The sequence below is a fragment of the Gadus chalcogrammus genome, chromosome 7, assembly GCF_026213295.1.
Source record: "Gadus chalcogrammus isolate NIFS_2021 chromosome 7, NIFS_Gcha_1.0, whole genome shotgun sequence".
In the NCBI taxonomy this organism is placed as follows: domain Eukaryota; kingdom Metazoa; phylum Chordata; class Actinopteri; order Gadiformes; family Gadidae; genus Gadus; species Gadus chalcogrammus.
In genome coordinates, this window is record NC_079418.1 from 16,400,552 (window position 1) to 16,424,591 (window position 24,040).

General features: G+C 47.7%; 2 protein-coding genes and 1 long non-coding RNA gene across 4 annotated transcripts; 1 reads left to right on the forward strand and 2 right to left on the reverse strand.

The window, feature by feature from the left end:
- Nucleotides 1-1,080: 1,080 nt before the first annotated feature.
- LOC130385508 (uncharacterized) lies at nt 1,081-4,782 on the forward strand. The gene is made up of 3 exons (XR_008896031.1): nt 1,081-1,168; nt 1,517-1,772; nt 2,884-4,782. It is a non-coding gene; the product is annotated as an uncharacterized LOC130385508 (long non-coding RNA).
- LOC130385507 (prenylcysteine oxidase-like) lies at nt 3,384-9,867 on the reverse strand. The gene is made up of 7 exons (XM_056594023.1): nt 9,473-9,867; nt 8,793-8,999; nt 7,779-7,953; nt 7,477-7,688; nt 7,091-7,231; nt 6,575-6,989; nt 3,384-6,057 (listed from the first exon to the last, which is right to left on the reverse strand). The coding sequence occupies exons 1-7, from the start codon at nt 9,576-9,578 to the stop codon at nt 5,808-5,810; spliced, it is 1,506 nt and encodes a 501-aa protein (XP_056449998.1). The 5' UTR covers nt 9,579-9,867; the 3' UTR covers nt 3,384-5,807.
- Nucleotides 9,868-10,353: 486 nt separating this feature from the next.
- tcerg1b (transcription elongation regulator 1b (CA150)) lies at nt 10,354-23,656 on the reverse strand. 2 transcript variants are annotated; one of them, XM_056594021.1, is made up of 21 exons: nt 23,575-23,656; nt 22,768-22,987; nt 21,952-22,104; nt 21,287-21,566; nt 20,784-21,011; nt 19,587-19,646; nt 18,528-18,725; nt 18,142-18,245; nt 17,875-17,963; nt 17,363-17,523; nt 15,987-16,068; nt 15,714-15,849; nt 15,412-15,501; nt 15,187-15,305; nt 14,867-15,017; nt 14,576-14,740; nt 13,516-13,698; nt 12,974-13,186; nt 12,320-12,403; nt 11,351-11,451; nt 10,354-11,100 (listed from the first exon to the last, which is right to left on the reverse strand). In XM_056594021.1, exons 1-21 carry the CDS (start codon nt 23,619-23,621, stop codon nt 10,899-10,901), a joined length of 3,066 nt encoding a protein of 1,021 aa, XP_056449996.1. In that variant the 5' UTR covers nt 23,622-23,656; the 3' UTR covers nt 10,354-10,898. The 2 variants fall into 2 exon arrangements, with proteins under 2 accessions (XP_056449996.1, XP_056449997.1); XM_056594022.1 differs by lacking the exon at nt 19,587-19,646.
- Between the last annotated feature and the right edge of the window lie 384 nt (nt 23,657-24,040).

A 24,040-nucleotide genomic window follows, 5' to 3' on the forward strand; every position in this document is an offset into this window, starting at 1 on the left:
CTGGTGCAGAGTCTATAACATACAGTGCAGTCTGCAAGTCTCATAAGAATGCATGCGAAGATGAGATGGGCCCTCGCTTTATAGAGTCTAGATCTTGGTGGCTAATATATGCATCGTAGCTCTATCCAGTCCTGACCATACCAGCATTTCTTGCACATTTAGGCTTATAAGCTTCTCAAATAAATAATAATAATAAATAATGAGAGCACCACAAGACTATGTCATACAGAAAAAAAAATTAAGTAAGCAATATCCTGAACTAATGCATGTCATATGTTAGGTAGTTTACAATTTATGTGTCGTTCGAATTACCTTTTAAATCTAATAAACAAACTCAAAATCATTTGTTAAACTGCTTAAAACATGTCACCTAAAAAGACACCAACCTCTATCCAGGCAACACTAGCAAAGCCTTGCCACCAGTCTACCGTCATGATACAGTCTTTGCAAAACAAAACAAATCCTCAAACTAGCTTTACTGCGCCAACACCCACCAAAATCCTTCACAGGATTGGTCAAATAAAGCTCAAGTTCCGCCCCCGAGCCTTTACGTATGGCCCTGCAATGCTTTCACTCTAATCGCTGCTTCACGATAAACACAACCCGTTTCAAGCTAGGTTGAGAAGGAGACAGAAGATAAACAATTCGGAGGCCTGTTTGGCCTAGATAGCGTCTACTAGTCCCAAAAACATATACTAACATCAACTAACGTCTACTAACCCCTGAACATGGTAATGCTCGATTAGTCTGATGCTTTATCGTTATTCGACACACACGAATAAACAAAGCCAATCTCGGAACAGCATTAATCTAATAAACTACGCAGCATCAAACAGACAAGCAAACCAAAACAAACATTCACAACAAACCAGAACGTTAACGTACGGGTGAATTAATAAAACGTTAAGACCGCGAGAACGAGATGTTCTGTACGGAGCCTCGGTCACATGGAACATTCTCGCTCACGAGCTCCTCCATCAGGTCCGGGGGGGGCGTGGACCGTAGTCTCGAGCTTCTCTAGCGGTCCTGGGGGGGCGTGGACCGTGGTGGTCTCGAGCTGCTCTAACGGTCCGGGGAGGGGTGGGGGGGAGCGTGAATCGTGGTTTCGAGCGGCCTGGGACACTGAAGGATGTCATGTTCAGGCGGTAAACACCAGCTTTATAACGAGGTAGCGCGTTAATTAGTGAAGAACAGCTTCAGGACAAAGTGTCCTGTTCAGTAACATGGACCTTTCGGTCCAACTCATGCCCTATGGAAGTACAGGTGGACCTCCTGGTATCTGGGGACATGAACCTCCACACTGTCACCATCTGATGAAGACAGTGACAGGGTGTTCTGACAGCTTGTTGGACGGAGAGCTGCTGAATTAACCCTAACTGTGCTTTAAAAACATTAGTAGAAAAACGACCACAAACCCCCGCTAGAATAACTTCGCTATTCTTCCCCCTTCTCCATGTAATGTTTAATATTCGGGGTCCTGCTTCATCCCCGTCCTCTCCTTCCTTTTCGTCCTCAGCTCAACTCTGGCCTCCGTCCGCCCCCTTCATCGAGCAGGTCCGACGTGAGCCTAGCCTGCGAGCTAACGCTCCGCTGCACCGTGTCCCCGACCCATCGCTCACGTTCCGCCCGGTAAAGTTTTTAGATCCGGTCCCTCGGACCGCTTACCCACTGAAGAAGAGCGAAGGGGGGTCTAGTCCGGAGCGGGACCTCGTGCAGGGTCCTGTTTGTTGACGTGCAGGCGGTCTTCAATGGAGTCCACGCGCAGAGCTCGGGTTTGTTTTGTTTTTCTTCTTCCTGACGGGTTCCTGGAAGGCGCGTGACTGCTGGGTCACGAGGTGCACCGTCCGCCTATCACAGCCAATCTCCACTGTTATGTTCAAAATATTGCATACATATTTCAATATATTCCCACTGGTGTGTGTTTTAAGATTTCAATATGAGCTCATCCTCTGCCATCGATGAATAATCATTTGCCGAGAGTTAAAATAGAAAAATAATTACTGATGACTTAAAACTAAAACATGTAATGCAGTGTATTGATCATGCAATTACCCTATTTCATTATTCTACAGTATTATAATATATTATCTTATATTGTAACAACCTGATAAGGGGACCAAAGCAAAACAATGCAAAACAATTTGATTTACATATAAATTAATAAATTATTATATATGGAAATGTGTGGTTTTGATGTTAAAAAACACGTTTATATTTTCAGGATTATATAAAAAAAGATCCCACAGCAATAACCTTAAGGTATTAAACTTCATAATACATTATTCCCGAATGGTCTGTTTCATAATGCTACAGTACATAATGTTACTATCATGTTATATTTCATAATACCATGATGTGAACCCTTAGCTGTCAATCAAAGCAGGAGGTAAGTCTTAATGCCTATAATGTCTACACTATTACACCAAGGGAAGGTTACTAATAAATAAATACTTGTTTCTTCGTGTTTTCTCGACACAAAATTGCAATGCAACATTACAACGGACACCCTGTTCCCATTTAACAAAACCACATAAAAAGGCCCAGCTAAAACATTGCTGTAGTTTCAGAAAAAGAATGAACGTCAAAACCTTTATGTGTCCATCCAACTGTCTATCAATATGTTGGGGACGTTGGTTCCCTACTATATTGAGTAGTTTTCAATGTAAACAACCTTTTTATTTCATTATTGAATGTCATTTCAAAGTTGATTAAACGTGTAATAAACCTTGATTTATTAAAACATAACAAGAAGCAAGGGGAACATAATCCTATCGCAACTAGGTGGAGGTCGAAGAACACTCCAGGATACATCCTGTTCAAACAGTCCCTACTACTATCTCGATGTACGGACCCTAACTCGACTGTCTCTCGTTGTTGGAACAGGTCCCGTCCCCGTGGTTACATACATCAGCAGGGTCTCCGGCTCGTGCGTCTCAGGGGGGGCAGAGAGGAGCACATGGGCGGGGGAAGAGACCTGGACCCCCAACGCGAACGGGAGGCGGAGGAAGCCTCCAGGCCTGGCACCGCTCTAGCAGGACGGGCCAGAGGCCGGCGCTGTCTCTTCGTTCGGGATTACCGTCGTCTCTGGGGGCCAAGTCTATACGGGTCAAAGGCAAACATCCAGCCAGCGGCAGAGACCAGGGACCAGGGTTAGTGAGGAGGGGGTAGGACGGCCCTCGGGGTCTGGGGCCGGTGTGCAGACAGACGCTCAAGGACATATGTTGGTCATTAACTTGTCATGGTATTTAGCAGAGACTTTCATCCCTATTGAGATATAGCTTGAGGCCCTTTGGGAGCATAAAGAGGTTAGTTTAACAGCTCATGCTAACATACAGCTTGAATATGGACATTGGAGTTGAAGTGTGTAGTCTGGTGGTGAGTATGTGGTGATCTGTAGGGATAAGTATTGTGTGGTTCTCCTTAGAAGGGACAGGGACAAGCAGGTACACTAGATGTTACATCTGTTGGGATCTCGGCTGAGCAGCAGTAAGAGTCTGGGAGGATTACGTTGCTTCATTCTTCTCACGTCGCTGATCCTGTCAGGAACCGAGTATTACTGGATAAGAAGATATTAAATAGCATGCAGACATAATTTGTTTTCTCCCATGACCACGTCCCCCCAATTTGATATTGCAAATACGTAACATGCCACAAAAGACTGAAGAAAAGGTATTCATGTTTATATTAGCTTTATTAAATAATGTGACAGCCTCCATAATCCAATGTTGTTTTACAAATGAACCATAACGCTGTGATTTGCTACATGGATTGAACTGGGTTGCGTCATATAGAGAAGTGGTGATATAATTGAGAACCTATTTTTATCCATCTTTAAAATAGTTTCACAAACCGAGATGTTATCAGTGATTTACATTGCATGTTTTTGTCCACTTGTTTGGGGTTTTGGCTTTGAGACCCATGCCTCACAGGTACAAAGCCTGTGTGATATATTTATGTTGGACACATTATTCTGTTGGCTAATACCTTTCTCTTAATGACACATCATATTGTAAAACCAATTCTTCCTACAGCCACACAACATGTACAAAAGAGTTTTTCCCACAGCAAAATAAAGCAAAGCTGAATGTCTCTTCACATGCCCAGAGTTGAGTAGCTCCCCAGGTCTTCCCTTTTCAAGATATTGATCAAGATGCTAACAGGGTTTCAAGATGAGTTGCTGTTTGAACAACATGACTTGAACCAGACAAGAGCAGCAACAACAGCGGTGTCTGAGCGGGCGGCAGTCCGTTCCTCAGCTGACAGACCAGTGGTCACTTCAGCAAGATGCAGCTTTAACAGTAGCTGCTGTGTGGTAGCCAACATGTGGCCTCGAATCGGAGTACATTAGAGATATGAAACACTGTATGCAACAGGGTGTTAACACTGTTGTTCCGAATTAGTCTGATGATGGATAACTGACCCACTTCAGCCTTTAAATCGTGCTGAGTCACACTGCTATGAAACACAATAGGAAATGACACACATTTCCTTGTTGCCAGATAAATAAATCAGCTAAGGTTGGGGTTCATAGAGTGGTAGCAAGCAGTGATTTAGCTAGCTCAGATATTGCAATATTAATTAATAGCATAAAGGAAAGATTATTTTTAAAAAGCAAGGATACAAATAAATAAAAAATGTCTGGATTGTCAGTGGTTGTAAATTATTGTACAATTACCATTACAATTAGGGCATTTAGCAGACGCTTTTATCCAAAGCGACTTACATCGGTTAATGCAAACATTGACACACCGATGGCAGAGTCAACCATGCAAGGCGACAGCCAGCTCGTCAGGAGCGTCACATCAACATCAACACTCAACTAGGAGGAGCAGGGGATCGAACTAGCAACCTTTCTGTTACAAGACAAATGCTCTACCTCCTGACCTAAGCCTGAGCTAAACGAAAAGCTGAAGCTTGTGTAATAATTCCACCAGAGGGATGATTCGTCTTCTTTAAACATGGTTCTTCACAGTCATCATGGTGCTTACGTATTTGAGTAAATGAGGTATTCCGCTGTGGTTTCATCGGCAACAGGAAGACCACTGGTGCTTACCAAATAATATGCAAATACCTTAACTGCATCACTTGTAGATATCTATGCTTTGCCAGTGAAGTTCACTTAGATATTGGTTCGTATTTTTTATGGAATTGAAGGTAATGAACTGATCTAGTCAGATCACACACATGCCATTCTATTTCTTATATCCTATAATACTGAAACAAATACAAGCAATTATCAAGTAAAATCTTTAATAATACAAATAATAAATAAAAAAGTATTAATAGCAACCAATATAAAAAAGCTAGGCTAGGCAAAGTTAAACTAAGCTAAACTAAGCTACACAGATCTACATTCAGCGGCAGAATAGGTGACAGTTCTGCTGCATAGACAACTGCTCTGTTACGCCTGATGTTCAATGGAGAGGGGCCCCCAGTCCCACCCCCGCTCCAGAGGGGCCTACGGTCCCCTGGAAAATCGGTCTGCCCTCTCAATGCAAACACATAAATACTAATAATAAAGGCTGAGGAAGTTGAACAAAGCAGTGGACGCTACAGGGCTCTGACCCACACTCTGGAGGTCTTTGTTATGCAGCACTGCATAACTGACCAGACATTGGATGAGCTCCACAGGAAGCCTCCCTTAGTGGTCTCAGAGGACCTTTAATGGCCTCACATCCGAAGCACAGAGTCGCACAGTCAAACACTCCGTAACATATCTCTCTCTCACCTCCACCGCCCTCTCGGTGAGTCCTGGACGGGGCAGACCAGGAGACGTCCCCCATGGCTCAGCCGTCCGCGGGCCTCCATCACAACTCCGTCTTGATCTTGTGCATCAGGTCTTTCTGATCCACCATGTCCGCCTGCCTGTTCCAGCGGTGGTAGGCCAGCAGCGCGATGTTCTTGGCCGCCACCGAGCTCATCTCCATGGCGCTGCCGGCCCACTCGATGCCGTTGAGGTAGTAGAGGTTGGGGTGCAGCTCCACGGGGGGCAGGCCCTGGCCGCTGCTGTACTCGGGGTAGGCCAGCCACTCCGTCAGCTGCACTGAGTAATAGGACCTGGGGGGGGGGACGGGGACAGGGACAGGGTCTGAGGTCAGGGTAAGGGTGGAGGTTGCTTTATCGTTTGATTGTGGTTGTTCGTTCTATTCCTAATTTATTATTTTGTAGAAGTTGTCGGTTTATCTTTTCGCGGTTGCGCATTATGTCTTATGTATTCTCTGTGTTTGTTGGTTTATCGTAGTGTGGTAGTTTACCCTGTCCCTAATGTATTCTCAGTGTTGGTTGGTTTATCGTCGTGTGGTTGTTCATCCTGTCCCTAATATATTCTGTGTTGGTTGGTTTATGGTCGTGTGGTTGTTCATCCTGTCCCTAATGTATTCTGTGTTGGTTGGTTTATGGTCGTGTGGTTGTTCATCCTCCTGTCCCCAATGTTTTCTCAGGGTTGGTTGGTTTATGGTCGTGTGGTGGTTCATCCTAGTCCTGAGGTGAGGTCCTCTTTAAGACCAGTACCCTGTCTGCCGTCTCTAGTCTCTCTATGAAGCGGGGGTCCCTGCCGTGCAGAGTGTGTGCCCACCTGAAGAGGGTCTTGAGCTGGGCCTTGCTGAGCGGTCGCGGCGAGAACACCTTGTACACGCCCGCCTCCTGGGGCTGCTTGCGGCGGAAGCCTGCGGAGATGTTGACTGGACACACGCTGGCGGCGCTGTTGAAGAACAGCTCGGGGGCATCCATGGTCAGCACGCTGGCAAAGGGGAACAGGCGGGGGTCCGGGAAGCCGAAGAAGGAGGTGTTGAGGTAGCCGTGGACCACGGTGGCCACCGTGTGCTGGTAGGCGCCGGGCAGCGGCGCCAGCGGCGGGGAGAAGCCGTGGAAGCGGACGCCCGAGTCCGCGCCGTCTTGGAGCGGCGTCGCCAAGACGACCACGTCGTATGCCGCCTCAGAGTGGGTCTCTCCGTCGGTGGTGAAGCCCAGCTGGAACTGCACCGTCTCTCCTTCAGGGCGGCAGAGAGGAACACAAGCCTATGAAACCACGTTGTTCCCCACTGGGGGGGGGGGGGGGGGGGGGGTCAGGATGTAGTAGGAACCAGGGTACCTGTGTGGAGCGGGGAGATGCTGGTGACCTGGGCCTGCAGCAGGTTAGCGTTAGCCAGCTTCAGGAGGCCGGAGCACACCAGCTTGTTACCGCCCTCCACCGCCCACAGGTTGGTCTGGGCGCCGGCCAGCGACACGGCACCTGAAAACACACACACACACACACACACACACACACACACACACTCCTTCTTAATAATCATATCAAAAATAATGATACGTTTTATTGATCAAATAAATTAAATGTTTTGTCGTGGACCATCACAGGGAGCATATCAGTCCATTTAAATAATAAAGGAGAAACACTTAATACTGAAAGCTCTTCAAGCTCATCCTTGACAAGAACACTTCTGCAACACACTCTAACCCCCCCTCTCCGCTCCTCACCTACAAACGCCGGGAGGCTGACGTTCTGGTTGTAGTTGACCCTCATGATGGGTGCAATGATTTCATCGATGAAGCGCTGGGACACTCCCAGCTCCACCAGCGAATCAGAGAGCGGCCTCTGCGTCATGTTGATGAAGCCACTTCCACCCAGAGAGGCCAGCAGCTCCTCCACTGAGCTGAAGGCATAGCCATGTGCCTGGTACTTGTAGATCCTACAACAAACACACACACACGCACAATGAGCACCTCCCCCTTATCCTGAAGGTACCCACGGTGGGTCTGTGATGGAGAACACCACCCACCTCATGAACTTCTCCATGATCTCCTCCACCCACATCTGCAGGCGGAGGAAGCTGATCCCGTAGCGCCACCAGAGGCCGAACAGGTCCAGCAGGTACCAGTCGGTCTCCTCCAGCACCACCGCGTCCCCGTCGAACACCGCCGTCTTGCCCGCCACGCTGCGCCGGTACTTCAGACCTGAGATTGGGGGAATTCACCGTACACAGAACTATAAATCACAGCTTAACATGAGCGCTGGGCCCGTTTGAATGAACACCTCACTACTCTGAAGAGCCAGTGAACAACAAAGCTTGATTTAAACATGGTCATATGTCTTATTATAAGATCGTCAACAAAGTAATCTTTGCCATTGTATAGCTTTATTAAAATAAGTTATGACGAGAAAACAGGAGTAACATCCCGTGTGTTTGTTAGTCTCTGGTCGTTACTATATAGAGAAACACGCCCCTCCTACCAAGAACCAAAACCAAATGTTTAGTTTTATTTCATGTGCTCGAACACACCTATTACTACCAAAGTCGTTTGTGCACCATACTCACGTATGTTTCCTTATGAATAACGCACTGGTGCTTTGTTGAAACACTCAAACAAACCTTTAAAAAACATGACCATCGTGTACTCCATGGCAACACATTCGTCAGTACTTACAATGACATTGAAAAGAAGTTCAAAGGGCCGATAGAGTTGGTCCCTTCGTAGAAGGGACCCCTGAGGCTTAGCGGGCTAGGTCCTACAGGCCCCTGGTAGGGCAGGGGCCACAGGGCCAGTATGAGGACAGGTCAACCCTCAGAGAATCATGGTTACTAAAGGAAGCTTTTCACACACTCTCTGTGTATGGTTCCTTCAGTGTTGTGGAAACATTTCATATTTGCTTATGGAAAGTTAGCTCCACCACTTCTGTTGTGGAAGAAACAGATTAGCCAAATCCTATGCCGGCCAACAGGATATTTAACTCCACTCCCTCTCAGGATCCTTTCTATCATTGCTGCATCTGTGAACGTAGCGCAAAAACACACCTAGCTGCTTCACAAAGTCCTGCATGTGGAGATTGAGGGAGTGAATGATGGAGCCTCCGGATTCGTAGTCATTGTGATTGACAGTGACTGTGGCAAGTCGACCCCCAACCTCCTCCTTCTCGAACACATCAATCTGGACCTCTGGTCCGAAATGCTGCCGTAGGAAGTGGGCTGTCGCGGTACCACCGATCCCTGCACCTACAACGGCTGTTAAGGAGGAATCCAATGATTAATTGAGTTGTTATTATCTCATTCAGGATGCATTGAAAATTGGAAGCAGTGAAGAAGGCCGAGTATCCGAGGTATTATTAAATACAAATATTCCGATACTATTTTGCATTGTGATCAATGAATAGGCATTAAGGAAACTAAAAAACGTTTACTTATGAAATATGTAACAACTTTTTGAGACTATAGCTAGCTACTGACTACCCCTGGCTGGTAGATTTGGTACTGAGTGTACCTCCTTAGTTTCTCAATGTATGTCTACATGCCTGCAATGTATAAAGCAAACAAATCAAATCAAAATAAAGACCAATCATTTAATCATTAAACAAATCATCCCATAGGGATGGATCCCTGGTTGATCGTTACTCTCCTCGCAGGTGGATCATGCTCATCAACAGCAGACATGGCCCCCAGGACGCCGGGCCTGAGGACGGACAGTCGGTCGGACTTGCCTATTTTGGAAGGTTGAGCTCCGTCAAGCTGAGCCGACCCCGTGTCGCAGAACCAGGACGGCGACAGCAGGAGCAGCATGGAGAGGAGCATCACACGGCGGGGCATGGCTGGACGAGGAGGAGAACCAAACCAGGCCAGGACCACGTTCAGCGATAGTCTAGGCTCGACTTACTCCATGGTCCACTTGTATAATTGTTAATCGCTTAATCGTTCTTTACAACCTTATCAAAATGTGTGAGTATATTATGGTGTTTAAAAGATGGATGTCGAAGATGGATAGATGGACACGATGATGATGCGAAGTACCACATGTCCGGCAACATCCACACGTGACGTAATACCGATCTCTGGTCAGCCAATAGAAGATTAGAAGCATTCGACGCAGGTCGGGGATCGGGTGTTCCGGGGTGCGGTCGGGTTTATAGAGTGGAGAAAAGGCCGTCCTCTGGTGCCTCTCCTCATATTGGATACTTAATGTTAATGAGTGTTCTTCATGGCAGTAATTAGCCTCAGAACAGAAATTATCCAGGAAGTGAATTATAAGGAAGTGAATATAAATCAGCCATCAAATGTAATGTTGAATGTACTGTAAGCATTCTGCATGCCAGCATGACCATTTCTTTAAGTTGGAAAACAGGTCATGAATTTAGATCACTGGAGCTTGACCGAGATGTACTTCTATGGCAGGCAGGCACTTCGAATAGGTTTCATTTCTCTCTTCGAGGTACTGGAAACCATATTCAAATAAATCACGAGGTCCAGGGTACCTTCCGACAATTAAAATCGCAGCTTCTATCTGGAACATTCAATATTCTGTTTAGCAACATTATAACTATTATAATATATAGATGAAAGATAGAATTAACAGTGAAAAAAAAGAAGAAATTGGAAGAAAAAAAACAGCGGAATATGCCTTTATTTGATCCAACAGAAACTGCTGCAACATCAGCATTACCCACTGAGAAGAAACAAACATTCACACAGCCACTGACACAATGACCGGCCCAGTGGGGCAGCAGGGCTCCGAGCCCCAGACGCACACATACACTCCATCATTTACATCAGCTATCTTACACCTCTCTGAGGCCATGTGCTGCAGCCTCAGCCCCGCGCTGCTCCTCTAATACTCAGAGTGCAGGAGTTCGAGGTCACCAAAACCGTGGACCCTCACTTCCCTGCTGTAGTTTCGGCCAAGAGAGCTTTTTTTCTTCTTTATTATTTTAAACGAGGGCTACAAGGCGACATAACACAGAGACTTCAACAGTACATCTCTATGGAACATGTCTAAGCAATAAAAATCCCTGTCCAGCCATAACACTGCTCAGGAAGCCCAGTGGCCCTGCTGGGGCAGGGGGCGGGGGTGGTGGTGGTCACATGCTCTGGCCGGGACGGGGGGGACAGGGGGCAGCATGGCGGTCAGGCGGGTCACTTGGTGGAGCGCCTGGTGGGCTCGGATGCGGTCGGGGGGGGAGGAGGTCCACGCCGGTCCAGGTCTTCGATGTAGAACATGATGAGCTTCCTGCGCTCGTCTGGTACGCACTCCAGCACCAGGTAGCGCTTATCGTTCTGGAGGACCTTCTCCACGTCTTTCAGGTGCTGCTCCGACTCCTGGATCAGCTTCCTCGACCTGCGGGGGGGGGGGGGGCACCTCACTTTACATTTGTACGAGTCAAGCACGCCAGAGTCATCAAGGACAACGCGTGCAACGCCCCTCGAAGGAACTCATGACATCGTAGGACAAGTGCGCCACATGACGGTGAAACTGATGGGCCATCATTACATTTTTTCCACCTGCTAAGAGCATTGATGTCCATGACCTTTGACCGAATGTGTGGGAGCCAACGGGCAGAGTGGGAGAGAATGTGGTGCATCCTCACCTGTAGGTGATGAACTTTGTCTCCTTCAGGAGGGTCCTGAAGTCTGCTTTGGCCGTGATGTACTTGTCTTTGATGTAGTCCTCAAACTCTCGCTGTCGCTTCTACAAGTTAGCAAGAACACAAGACATGAAGAGGCTGGTAAAAACCAGCTGGACCAATAGACAGATCCTCATGTTGGTTTGGGGCTTGAGTTCTTGGTCAGACCCCAGGTTGGTACAACAGCTCATGCTCAGATTATCGGTAAGGGAGGGGGGGGGAGAACTACACTTACCTTTTTGTTACACACTAACTGAGCCAAGTAAACCCTGAACTAACCTTTTACATGATCTAACCACCACTGACCTAAACCAAACCACCACTGACCTAAACCGAACCACCACTGACCTCATATCTAAATGTGACCATTTCCAAACCAGCACCTAAACTTAACCATCTCGAACCTAATCAAAATTACTCCAGGCCTCCCTCCCCCCTTACTCCAGGCCTCCCTCCATAGCCACTCCACCAAACTCATGAGCTGCTAGCTTCAGCATGGGTCTGCCTAGTTAAGACTCTTCAGTCAGGTGGTTCTGTGTTCAGTAGGAGGGTTGAGTCAGGTGGTTCAAGGTTCTGTCAGGTGGTTCTGTGTTCAGTAGGAGGGTTGAGTCAGGTGGTTCAAGGTTCAGTCAGGTGGTTCTGTGTTCAGTAGGAGGGTTGAGTCAGGTGGTTCAATGTTCAGTCAGGTGGTTCTGTGTTCAGTAGGAGGGTTGAGTCAGGTGGTTCAATGTTCAGTCAGGTGGTTCTATGTTCAGTAGGAGGGTTGAGTCAGGTGGTTCTGTGTTCAGTAGGAGGGTTGAGTCAGGTGGTTCTGTGTTCAGTAGGAGGGTTGAGTCAGGTGGTTCAATGTTCAGTCAGGTGGTTCTGTGTTCAGTAGGAGGGTTGAGTCAGGGTGGTTCTGTGTTCAGTCAGTTTGGTTCTTGGTGTTCTTACCCGGTCACTGGAGGAGAACTTGATACAGCGAGGATCTTCTTTGATGATCTTCTTCACCTCCTTCCACGTTGTGGTCAGGGTTATCTAGAACAACATTGACCCGTTAGAAAGACCACACGCATGCCTACCACTCCTCTGAAGAGCGACGTTAAAAAGGTGCATACGGTGTGAACACATGCCGAGTCCCCTCAAGAGGGTTCCTGTGTTCTTCATGAGTCCCTCAGGAATGTACGGGCTGGGACTGAATCCCCTTTATACTCCAGGAAAACATTCCGTTTTGTCAACCAGGATACAAACGTATCCTATGATAAATAGGTTTCGGAGACCAAGTACAGGCTGAGAACTGGTTCCAAATGGTTTGGAATTGAGCTGATCAATTCCTTTTACCAATGCCGGCATGTTTGATAGAACGCCGCCCGCTCCACCTACGTGGGGCAGCCACTGTACTTTAGCGGACGGACATATCAAGCCTCTACAACAATAAGCAATAGCTTTGTTTTGGACTTATTCATTACCTTCAAAAATACCTGAACACAATACTCAATTAATGAAAGACAAGAATAGTCATTCCTTTCTCGCCTGTGAGGCACAAAAATAAAATGACAGACGAAGTATCACAGGTTTATTCATCCCAAGCCCCCACACACAATGTACCTGTGAGGATCCTTTCTCTGCAGCCGTCCTCACCATGCTGGTCTCATCCAACAGCTGGCGGAAGTGCTCTTTCTTCTTCTTGGCCAGCGCCTCCACGTGCTCGTTGAACAGCTTCTCCTTCTCCTCCCGCTCCAGCAGCGACGCTGACTCCCAGCGGTGGTCCTTGCGGAGGTTCCGCCGCGTGTCTGACCAGGCTGCGTCCGAGGAGCGCACCTGCACAGTCCGACCAGGCTCTCAGTCCCCCAAATACGCATTCACTTAAACACTATGTGACGGGTTCGTGCCAACCCCGGATCACTGCACACTACCCTACAAGATGTGTTCTGTGCTAGTTCTAAATCAGATCATAACCATTGAGGTCGGACTAGGGTCTTCATGGTTTTATGGCATGAATGTGAACATTGTCTTCAAACCTCCACCATGTCTAATGAGTCCAGTCAAGCGACTGAAAGAGTCGTCTAACCCTAAGTGGGGAAACAAGGCCATGTTTCAAAATTGCCCGAGGTTAATCAACACCAGAGTGAAAAGGAGGAGCTCCTCACCATGTCAGACATGAGGGCTTTGAAGTGCTGGATGGCCTCCTCTCTCTTGTGCTGCTCCCTCTCTCGGTCGATCTCCTTGGTCTGCTCCGAGCGAGCCTTCTGCACCTCCCGCTCCCGCTCCCGCAGACTGGCCTCAATACGCGCGTGACGCTCCATCTCCCGCTCCTTGTCGATGTCCACACTCTGCCAGGGAAGGACCCACCTCACCGTTAAAAGCTGCATTCAGTCATGCCTCACCACTAGGGGGCAGCTTGCTCAGGCAGCCTCCATCATAACTGATAGTGATCGATCGTATTGCGTATTTTACGTGTAGCGGTATCGGCCAATCTTTTTTTCAGTATCGGCCGATTATTAGTATTTATTTTTTGGCCGTGATTTACAGACAGTTCAATAAATGTTCATTGTTTAAAATTGAGACATTTTAACATTTGTTATTGTCATTTTTATGATGTAAATTGAGGGAGGCTTAGCCTGGAAATCCAGACCCACATCTAGAAAGCTGTAGGGTCTGGCAACGAGTAATGATAATGGCCCAACTCGAGCGGCGGCACCAAGCATGCATTTGAAAATATCACTGGATAACACACATTAGATGACACTACGACCAATCAGAAGAATACAAGGGGTGACGTATCCAGACCAGTGGAGCTAACCAATAGATAAAACTCTTGCCGTATCCGGTCGGTAAAACAGCAACGCTGTATATACTCGTGTATATTCTGAGCCAGGGAAGGCCCAGAATATACACGAGTATATGCTCGTTCCCACAGTGACTAGCTGATCAAATTCAAATTGTGCTCTCGCGAGAACTCTGGATTTCCAGGGTATTATCGGCTCCAAATATCGGCTCAAAAAAATTGGTATCGGTTAAGGGCTAAGGCTGTTGAAATTTTTTTGGTATCTGCCCTAAAAAATCCATATCGCTCGATCCCTAATAACTGCACTAGTCATTTGCGGCTGAATGAGGCGAAGCCTCATTCAGCCGCGGGCATTTTAAATGATAAAATATACATCATCTGTTGCTTTATGCACAAACAACAGACGGACCAATGGGCCTCACCTTGGCCTGCTTATCAATGTACTGCTTGAACAGTTCTTCTCTGAGGGCGGAGCTCTCCACGGCTTTGTAGCGGGGGTCTGTCTCCAGCCGGTCCTTCACCTTACTCCAGCGAGGACCTGCCTCTATGTGGTGCTCTGCCATCAGCTCGAAGAAGTCTATCTTCACCTGGAGACACAAACCACACCACCATGAGGTCATGATCCCTGGACCAGAATAATGATCCATATTAAACACCATGTTGGTTCAAGGTTGTAGAAATAGAATGCACTACGGGTGGTGTGCCAGCGTTACCTTCTCCCCCCTGGTTTTGGAGTCCTCCTTCTCCCTCTTCCTCAGAGACGTCATGAACTCTGTGAAGATGGTCTCTCGGTCCTTCATCTTCTCGATGCTCTTAAATCTGGGATCTCTGCCGTGTCTCACCCCGAACTCACTAAACGTTGTTCTGTAAAACGAACAAAAACAGAAGAAATGTGGACGTCGATTTGTTTCCACTTGGGAAGTGGAGGGTCCCTACATCTTCCCTTGATATGGATTTCAGATTGGCACGGTGTGATCATGGAGTTTGGAGAACCTTCAAGAGCATCGGTTCCACGATATTCTGTGGAGTTTACCTTGGAGTGAGCTTGGACTCCTCCATCAGCTTCCTGAATTCATCTTTGGCCTGCATCAGCTTATTCTTCTTCTCCTTCCTCTCCTCCTCAGCTCTTGTCTTTACATATATATCAAACACCTGCCAAGGACAAACCGCTACAGCTGAAGAAACCACCCTCCTCCAATTTGTTGCACGTCACAGCAATAATAAAAGCACCAAGAATGAAAGAAGAATAAGTACGCACCTGTTTCCGCTCCTTGGGGTTGAGCAGCAGATATCGAGGATCAAAGACTATTTTATGTAGTTCTTTGTCCCAGGTGGAGAAAGCAGATACCTGGAAGGAAAGAAAGACAGGCAACATTTTTGCTTAGAAATGGACCCAATACAATAACAGAGTATATGACGGAAAATACAAACCAGAGTCATTGCAAGAAGACAAAGTCTCAAATGCATGAATACTGTCTGACTATTGGGACATGTTACCCCTCTTTCCAAAAGCATGTCATTAAACCCATGAATACCAGTCTAACTATGGGGACATATTACCCCTCTCTCCAGCAGCATGTCTTTGAACTGGGTCATCCGCGCCTCTAGGGGCACTATGGCCCTCTCACGGGCCGCCCTCAGCTCCAGCTCCATCGCCGCTTCCTTTTCTGTCTCAACCTCCTTGACCTCCTCTTTCCTGTTTTGGTCAAAGGTCACACAGGTCAAAAGAGGGCAAAGGACGACTCAGAAATTGGGAGAATATCACCAAGATTAAGTTGGGAATTAGAAATAGTCTGATGAAGGCATGGAACATCACCATAGGGGACCACATACTTCCTTTTCTTGGCTTTGATTGGCTCCTCCTCCTGATTGTCCTCAGCAGGTGCGGAGGACTCTGGTTCTGCCTTAATAAGGGCTGTTTGGGACAAAAGAGGGAAAAGCTTGTTCAAAGTCGTTCAATCTAAAGAACGAAATAACATCAAAATAACGTCCACAACACCTGAGCAACATAGAAGGCATTTATTTTTCAATAAGGCATTAAACCCCAGTGCTGCGGAGGGGATCCCTAGTGATGTGTCTGATCAGAGAGGTGGATCCCTAGGGATATGTCTGATCAGATAGATGGATCCCTAGGGATGTGTCTGATCAGATAGATGGATCCCTAGGGATGTGTCCGATCAGATAGATGGATCCCTAGGGATGTGTCTGATCAGATAGATGGAGGATCCCTAGGGATGTGTCTGATCAGATAGATGGATCCCTTGGGATGTGTCTGATCAGATAGATGGAGGATCCCTAGGGATGTGTCTGATCAGATAGATGGATCCCTAGTGATGTGTCTGATCAGATAGATGGAGGATCCCTAGTGATGTGTCTGATCAGATAGATGGAGGATCCCTAGGGATGTGTCTGATCAGATAGATGGCGGATCCCTAGGGATGTGTCTGATCAGATAGATGGAGGATCTCTAGTAATGTGTGTCTGATCAGAGAGATGGAGGATCCCTAGTGATGTGTCTGATCAGAGAGATGGAGGATCCCTAGGGATGTGTCTGATCAGATGGATGGCGGATCCCTTGGGATGTGTTTGATCAGATAGATGGAGGATCCCTAGTGATGTGTGTCTGATCAGATAGACGGAGGCTATGGCATCGTCTGAAACCGCGTTAATGCTGCAGCATACTTCCTGGGAGTCATGCCCCGTCTGTGAGCCGACGCAGAACAAAGTGGTAGAAACCATGTTTAATCGGGTGTTCGAGATGCATCGCACACCACCCGCACGAGTTGCTCTTGTGACGCATTTTCCTGGCTCGTAGAACTCACTGCCTGAACTTGGTGCACTCTCAGAATCCCGAGATATTAAGATCAAAAAGGGGGCATGCCTACCACTTTGAAACTCGTGCGGGTCGTGTACGAGGCACCTCGAACACACCATATACAGTACTTTTATAACTGAATATTCAGTTACCGTGGTGCTCGTAAAGTGATTTTGATTTGGAGCCATTGCATTGGCAACGTCAAGTCCCTCAAGCATGTAGCTTGAGGGACGATGCGGTGGACCGCGTGTGCGTCGCCCGGTGAACCGAACGGGCCGTAGCCACAGGCTGCATATGACTCCGTACCAACAGCACCCTCCACTGGGCCATCTACACACGCACCTTGCGGAGCGCCTTCACACAGAAGAGGCTTTCTGTGGGGTGTTCCCGCTACCTGTCTTTCTGCTGTCTTCCAGTCCTCTTTTGTGTGGCGGTTCCTGAATGTTCTTGTCCACGTCCGCCCGGCCAACCAGCTCCTCGGGCCGGTCCCACATTGAGAGACGCGTGGTAGGGTTATAGAAGAACACCCGGTCGTCTCCCGTCCAGACCACGCACCTGGTGGGAGATACGGGCCAGACAGGTCAGCCGCGTGTGTGTGCATGCGTGATACCATGCATGGCTCTGTGTGCACAGTTTGGGACGGATTGAAACAAACTGCTACAAGGAGGGACTTTATCGAGAATCAATCAATTAAAAATGGACACTGCGGACCACGTCTGTCATTCCGTCGCCAAATTATCACCGGTCGGTAGAGAAAATGAAAAAGGTCAGCAGCAGTCGTTTCGTTGAGGATGAAAACGCATTAACTGTGCTCTCAAAGGGCGCTGCGCTGTAGTCATCGTGTTAGACCCTCCCCATATGATTGGGACACCCCTAGTAAGTAGGTATTTGAGGGAGTGCATGTACCAGGGAGTTCCAGGGATAGGGTTCGTTGCTACAGGTTTAGCTTTCTGGGCAGCCTTCTCTTCTTCCGTCATCTCCTCCTCTTTAAGCTCCTGCGATAGACAAGCAAACAAATTGTATCCTTCTTCAGAACACTTTTAAAGAGAAGATGCACACAAAATAAAGTGCATCCATCAGGCCACAATAAAGACGTTCATGCGGTGGCCAATCCAATGGTGTTTTCCTCAAGAACCCTGCGAGGGGAAAGAGGTACCGATCGCCCCTTCCTACCTCTTTCTCGTTGTCGGCGGCTGCCTTATTCTCCTCCTCCTCCATCTCCATGGCCTCTGCCTCCACTTGGGCCAGGCGCTCCTTGGCCTTCTCCAGTTCCTTCTCTGGGTACCGGGAGGAAATAGCAAATGGCCAACAATGATTACCATTTTCTTGACCTTAAAATGCAGTGATTGCCTGTTGCAAAAGGGACTCCATGTATGCATCTCATTTGTACTTCCTTCATGGGTTTGTACAAGGCTGTTTGGAGGGGGGGAGGGACGAATTGAGTCAAGGTGGCAGAAGTAAATTTACAGGATTTCAGAAACCCAGATCGATGCTGTATGGATTTGCGCTCACTTAACGGGCATCATCACTTAAGACCCGTCAGTGGGGCTGGCCCGCACCTTTCTCCAGCAAGGCCTGGGGCTTCTCCCAGGTGGACTCCAGGGTCCGGTTGTTGTAGTAGTAGGTCTTCCCGTCCACCGTTTTGTACTCTGACCACTCGGGCAGCTGCAGGCCCGCCAGCGAGCCGGGCCCTGCCGTCATCGCCAGCTGGGGGTGCATCATGGGGACCATGGAGGGGGGCATGCCAGGAATCATCCCTGAAAGCAGAAAGGAGGGAAGACAGGGGGCTTGAGGGAGCACTCGGTTAGTCGGCCGTCATCAATCCCACTGACAACATATGCTGATCCACTTTGAAGGAACTCAAATGCATAAAACACCTCGAGTTATTTAATATGTCTGGAAGAGGATCCCAATTTATACCCTGATGATCTACCTTGTGTGCTATCAGTTTAAAAAAAGCAACAGGTCCATGTGTGCAGAGGAATCTTGCAGTTTCAATACAAACAGTACACACACACACTAGACAAACACGCAACATTTACCCCATAGTCCTACACTGAATAGATGCTGCTTAGCCTGTTGCAAACCCCTGATCAGGCCCAGTGACCTGGGTTTACCCGGTCACAGTCCTACTCTGGGTGTACAGTAGGCCTTTCATCCACATACCCAACCAGTGACACAGTACTCTGTCCAGAAAGTCAACATTATTCCTTGTTGTGCGGTCACACATCAGTATTTAGTTATACCATTATTATTATTCATCATATCTTTTCGTGAGTGTAGTCAAATAGCATTACTACTACTTTCCCGCTCAGATGTACCAGCACTAAGAATGAAGTTTCAGTGTTTGATGTCCCTTGTCATTCATATGAGCACTTCTGTGCGTCTACATGGACTACAAATCGGTGAATAGCCATAAACGCAACATCATAGATAAGTATAAATAGTAAACTCCGTAACCATTTGGTCTCAGAAGTTCAGCCCCAAGGGAACCAGTCGCCCTACATCAGAATCCCAGCCTTCAGCACCACCCTGCTGGCGGCCATCCGGACCCCCCCGATCATCACAACCATTCACTACCATGCATCTAGTGCTGGGAGGAGGAGGAGGGTGTTTACCGTTGGCGCCGTGGCCTGCCTTTACATAGGGCGAGCCTACTATCTGCATCATTGCTACACCTGCAAGAACAACGCACACAAGCAGGCATCGGGTTGAACACAGAACACGGGCTCACATGGAGCACCCACTGGGCGCCCGGTTAGGGGAACTCAGTGGGTGGGGGCACAGGCTCCCACACAAAAAAGACACAGGATTATACACTCATTCACAACAAATGTACGTGACACAGAATTCTCCAAGTCAATTTGCCAGCTCAACATAGATTATACACCAATTTGTGGTTAAAAAATAAAAAGAAGCTAAAAACGTTTTCCAGTTTTACCTGGCATTAGGTTTAAGTGACCGGTGCTATAGAGCCATAGGCTAAATCCAGCCACAACATTACAGGAGGACTGAGAAATATAATGGAGCCTTATTAAAGACACTCCGGGCGAAGTGAGAGGCACACTCGGCGGTCCGTCGTGGGTCCGCCGGCGCTGACCTAACGGTGGGTAAGGCCCTCTCTTTATGACCCGCCATTGTTTGCGCTTACCAGCTGACCCCTCTTCTACCACCACGGATGGACCCGTTTGTCCTCGTTCAAGTGCTTTTATTACTGAATATCCAGTGTATTTTCCAACATTACCCTGGTCTGCAAGGTGAGACCTAACCCTAACCCTTGTTCGTTTTGCATCCTTGTCTTGTAATGCGTAACAATCACACCAATCAACTGCATAGAAAACGGGGTTATGGAGTTAAGGCGACATGCCTTAACACCGTGCCTAGATCCTACCACAATACTTCCTAGACAGTCTCTTGTTAGAACCAACATGAAATAAGCCCACCCCTCTTTGTGAAGAATTTGTTCTCCTGTGATCATTGTTTCCTGGTTTGTATGATTAATGTTTACCATAATTCCTGTATATCGTGTCTTATTCATTAATTGGAATGCACTTGCAGGAGAGTCTGAGGTCTGAAGGAAGACCGATGGGGCTTCAGGGTGCACCCTACTCAACACCTCCTTCACCCCATTTAAACCAGATTACAGCCTAGTTTACAGCTCGAATCTCAAAGTTTAAACGGGGGGTACATTGGAATACCCCGAGCAGTAGGTAGGTAGTACTTGTAAAATTCTGAGGGAAGAAAAAAAGACAGACAAGTATACTAAAATAATAATAACTTCTGAAAGCGGGCCACGAAGACTTGTGGTTCCTTACCTGGCAGCGGGATGTGCATGCCGGGCAAAGGCACTCTGAAGGGGGGCACCATCACTGGTGGGAAGGAAGGCATGTTGGAGCTGGACTGGGCAACACTGTGAGTGAGGGCTGTGGGAATCATGGTCATGGTCTGCACTGCCGTGACCGGCGATGGCACCGTGGTAACAGTCACCACGGTGACGGGAGACGCTCCCATACCCGAGGTCACTTTTGCAACATGGGCTAGGTCTGTAAGGAAGGACCCGATTGTATAAGAAAAAGAAAAAAAGAAGAAAACTAATTAGCTTCAAGGTCATGCTAAGAGCTGGCTGATATAACATTAACACTATTACTCAATGCTAAATGTAGTCTGATCATTTGGTTGCATTAGGGTTGATCAGTCTATTTCATGCAAGCCAAAACCTTATGATAAGACCAAAAACTGTTAACATGAATAATATGGCACGGGCGCGTGAGTGTGCCTATGCGTGTGTGCGTGTGCCTTGCAGGCGGCTGAGGCTGACCTGCCATGGACACAGAAGGGGACGAGTTGCTGGGATCTGGACTAGAGGCCAGCGTGCGAGAGGGTGTCGGGGAGGGCGCCTGGCCAGGGGAGGAGGCCGATACTACGACTGTGCTGGCTGTAGTGTTGACGTTGGCTGAGCTGGCGGGTACGGCTCCCCCTACGGTCACAGAAGGGCCAGCCGTCCCCAGCATAGGGTTGAGCTCTGACTGTTGGATGATCTTGACCCCTTCTGGTTTACTCCATGCAGACTCCCTGGTCCTTGCGTTGTAGTAATAGGCCTGGAGAAGAACCACACATGGGGAGTCAGGTACTACACTCGGGCATGAAACCAAAGGGAGGCAGAACCATCCAAGGTGGGTCTTCCTTTTCAATAATAGGACCATTCTGCATTTTTGACAGGGACCAGTAGAACTACTGACTACATGTCCTCCGGTTAAAATCAATGCACAGCTTTGGAACATTACCAACCCGGTTAATTCCTTACATGTAGTCTAACAAATGAGAATGTGGAAAAGATAAAAACTAGTGAGGCACATTTTCAAATGTGGTAATTGTCCCTATGTGAAGGTACATTTTGTGAAAGCATCTTCGGACCATCTCGATACTGTCAAGAGATCCAGTGTTTACCAGCACCATACTGGCCTCATCCCATCCCAAGCCTACCTTCCCCTCTGGCGTCTTGTTCTCCACCCAGATCTCCTCGGTCGGGGTCATGCCCGGCGCTACGGCGGCTGAGACGGGGGGCATCCCGGGGGGGAACAGCATCCCTGGAGGCGGAGGCATGCTGCCGATGGGTGGAGGCAGGAACGGAGGTCGCTGGGGCAGAAGGGGAAGAGGCCGGTGAGGAGCATTTTCGGGCTAAACCAACACTAGCGAAATTCAGAGGCCATTATGAAACTATTTTACTCACATCATACCTCCATTCAGCGTTCACTCTTACTCAGAGAGCCACTGTTATGGTGTCATTAATGCTACAAGGACTACATCCTCCAGAATCAATTTCCTTCGACACTCAGATCCATGGTCCTCTGCCAGATGCACTACTGGTCGATATAGATTTTAAAGCACACTCTTGAATGAGGTCATAGCTCTAGCACAGGAGGGAGTTCCACCAGCTCCAACTCATCCAAACATTATTACAGTTCAACGGTAGAATGCATCACTTTTTATATCAATTTCTAAACTGCCACTTGTATTTGGAAACAAAACATTGTATGAACAAATAAATCAATGGTAAAATAGCTTGCTTGCTTATCCATCCAGTACATTTTTTTATCTATGAAACTGGGCCAGTTATTCCCAGTTAGTGGTTTAGAGCCGCCTTTTGAGAAGGACTGCGCTATAACGCAATTTAGGGCAGTAGATAATGTACATTTCATGCGGTCACACATCAAAGTATCAGTATGCTACAGTTTGTCATGGCATTACGCTCCCTCCATCTGAACATAGCTTTAGGAATGTTATACTTCTACGGCTCACCTGTAGGTGAGGAGGTCCTATCGGCGGTGGCATGCCTCCAGGTGGCGGGATCGGTGGCATGTTTGGGTCAAAGGGCGGCCGTCCAAACGGAGGCCGTGGCGGCGGTCCTCGCATCATTCCGAAAGGAGGGGGCGGCGGTCTGAGGAGCGGAGGGGGGCCGCGCAGCACCGGGGATTGGACGGGCGCAGGGCCGCGAAACCGCACGGGCTGCTGCGCCATTCTGCAGACCAAAACATCACCACACTACGGTTAGATGGCACCAGTTTAAACCCCACCAACGTTGCTGCTTTGATAACGTCTGAACGGTTCGATCCAGTTCGCTGTATAAGCCCCCTATACAATAAGATGGTACATATTTACTAGCTTAACTTTGTAAGAACTAAAACACTAGACTGCTTCCACTCAAAGCCACTTCGATACAGCCCTGCATGCTGGCTGACTGGTCGATCGCCCAATATAATCTTGCCAGCATATATAGATCACACAAGTCGCTAAGAGCAATTTAAGCAGTATTCCGATATATTCGCAGTAGCCCACATCATTGTGATGAAGTAGATCTCCTCATAGATGGTGTGACCCTCTGTGTTCAGCATGTGCCTCTGATAAGGTGATGAATGACCAGCGACTTGGACATCCTGCTGCTAGCTAAACCGCTATTTGGCTAACGTGCTCCCCTCCAAAGCAACAGCGAGGCTTGCTAGAGCGCATTGCAACCCCGCAATATCAAGCATCGAACAGCTCTTTCACATTTGGACTCGATTTTTTACATTGCATTGCTATGTATAACGTTATTGCCACAATGCTTACCTGTTATCGTTGAAGCCGATAGTTTCGCTGTCTGTCTGGTCCGCCATTACAGGAAAATGTAACAACTCTTCCTGGAAACGCCCCTAACGTATATCCGCAAGTATTATTCGCCACGTATCGTGTCAATCACATGACAGAAGCAAACGCTTGCGGTTCTGATTGGATGATGAACCTGTCACTCATATATTTCTGTTCAATCCCGAGTCTGATCCACAGACCCTAAACCATGATGTCTTTGTTTGCACGATTGTGTATTTATTAAACCTCGTGTCTCTGTGTGTCTGTCTTTCTCTGTATTTTTTTTGGATTTTTTGTTTGTCTTCTTACATTTTGCATATGATTTGTGTCCCATAGTTCGACTGATAGTGTTTCTATATCAACATAATTAGGCTACTCAATACTCAAACAAAACACCATGCTCACACAATGATGCTGCACACAGATGCATGTTCAGTTCTAGACTAAA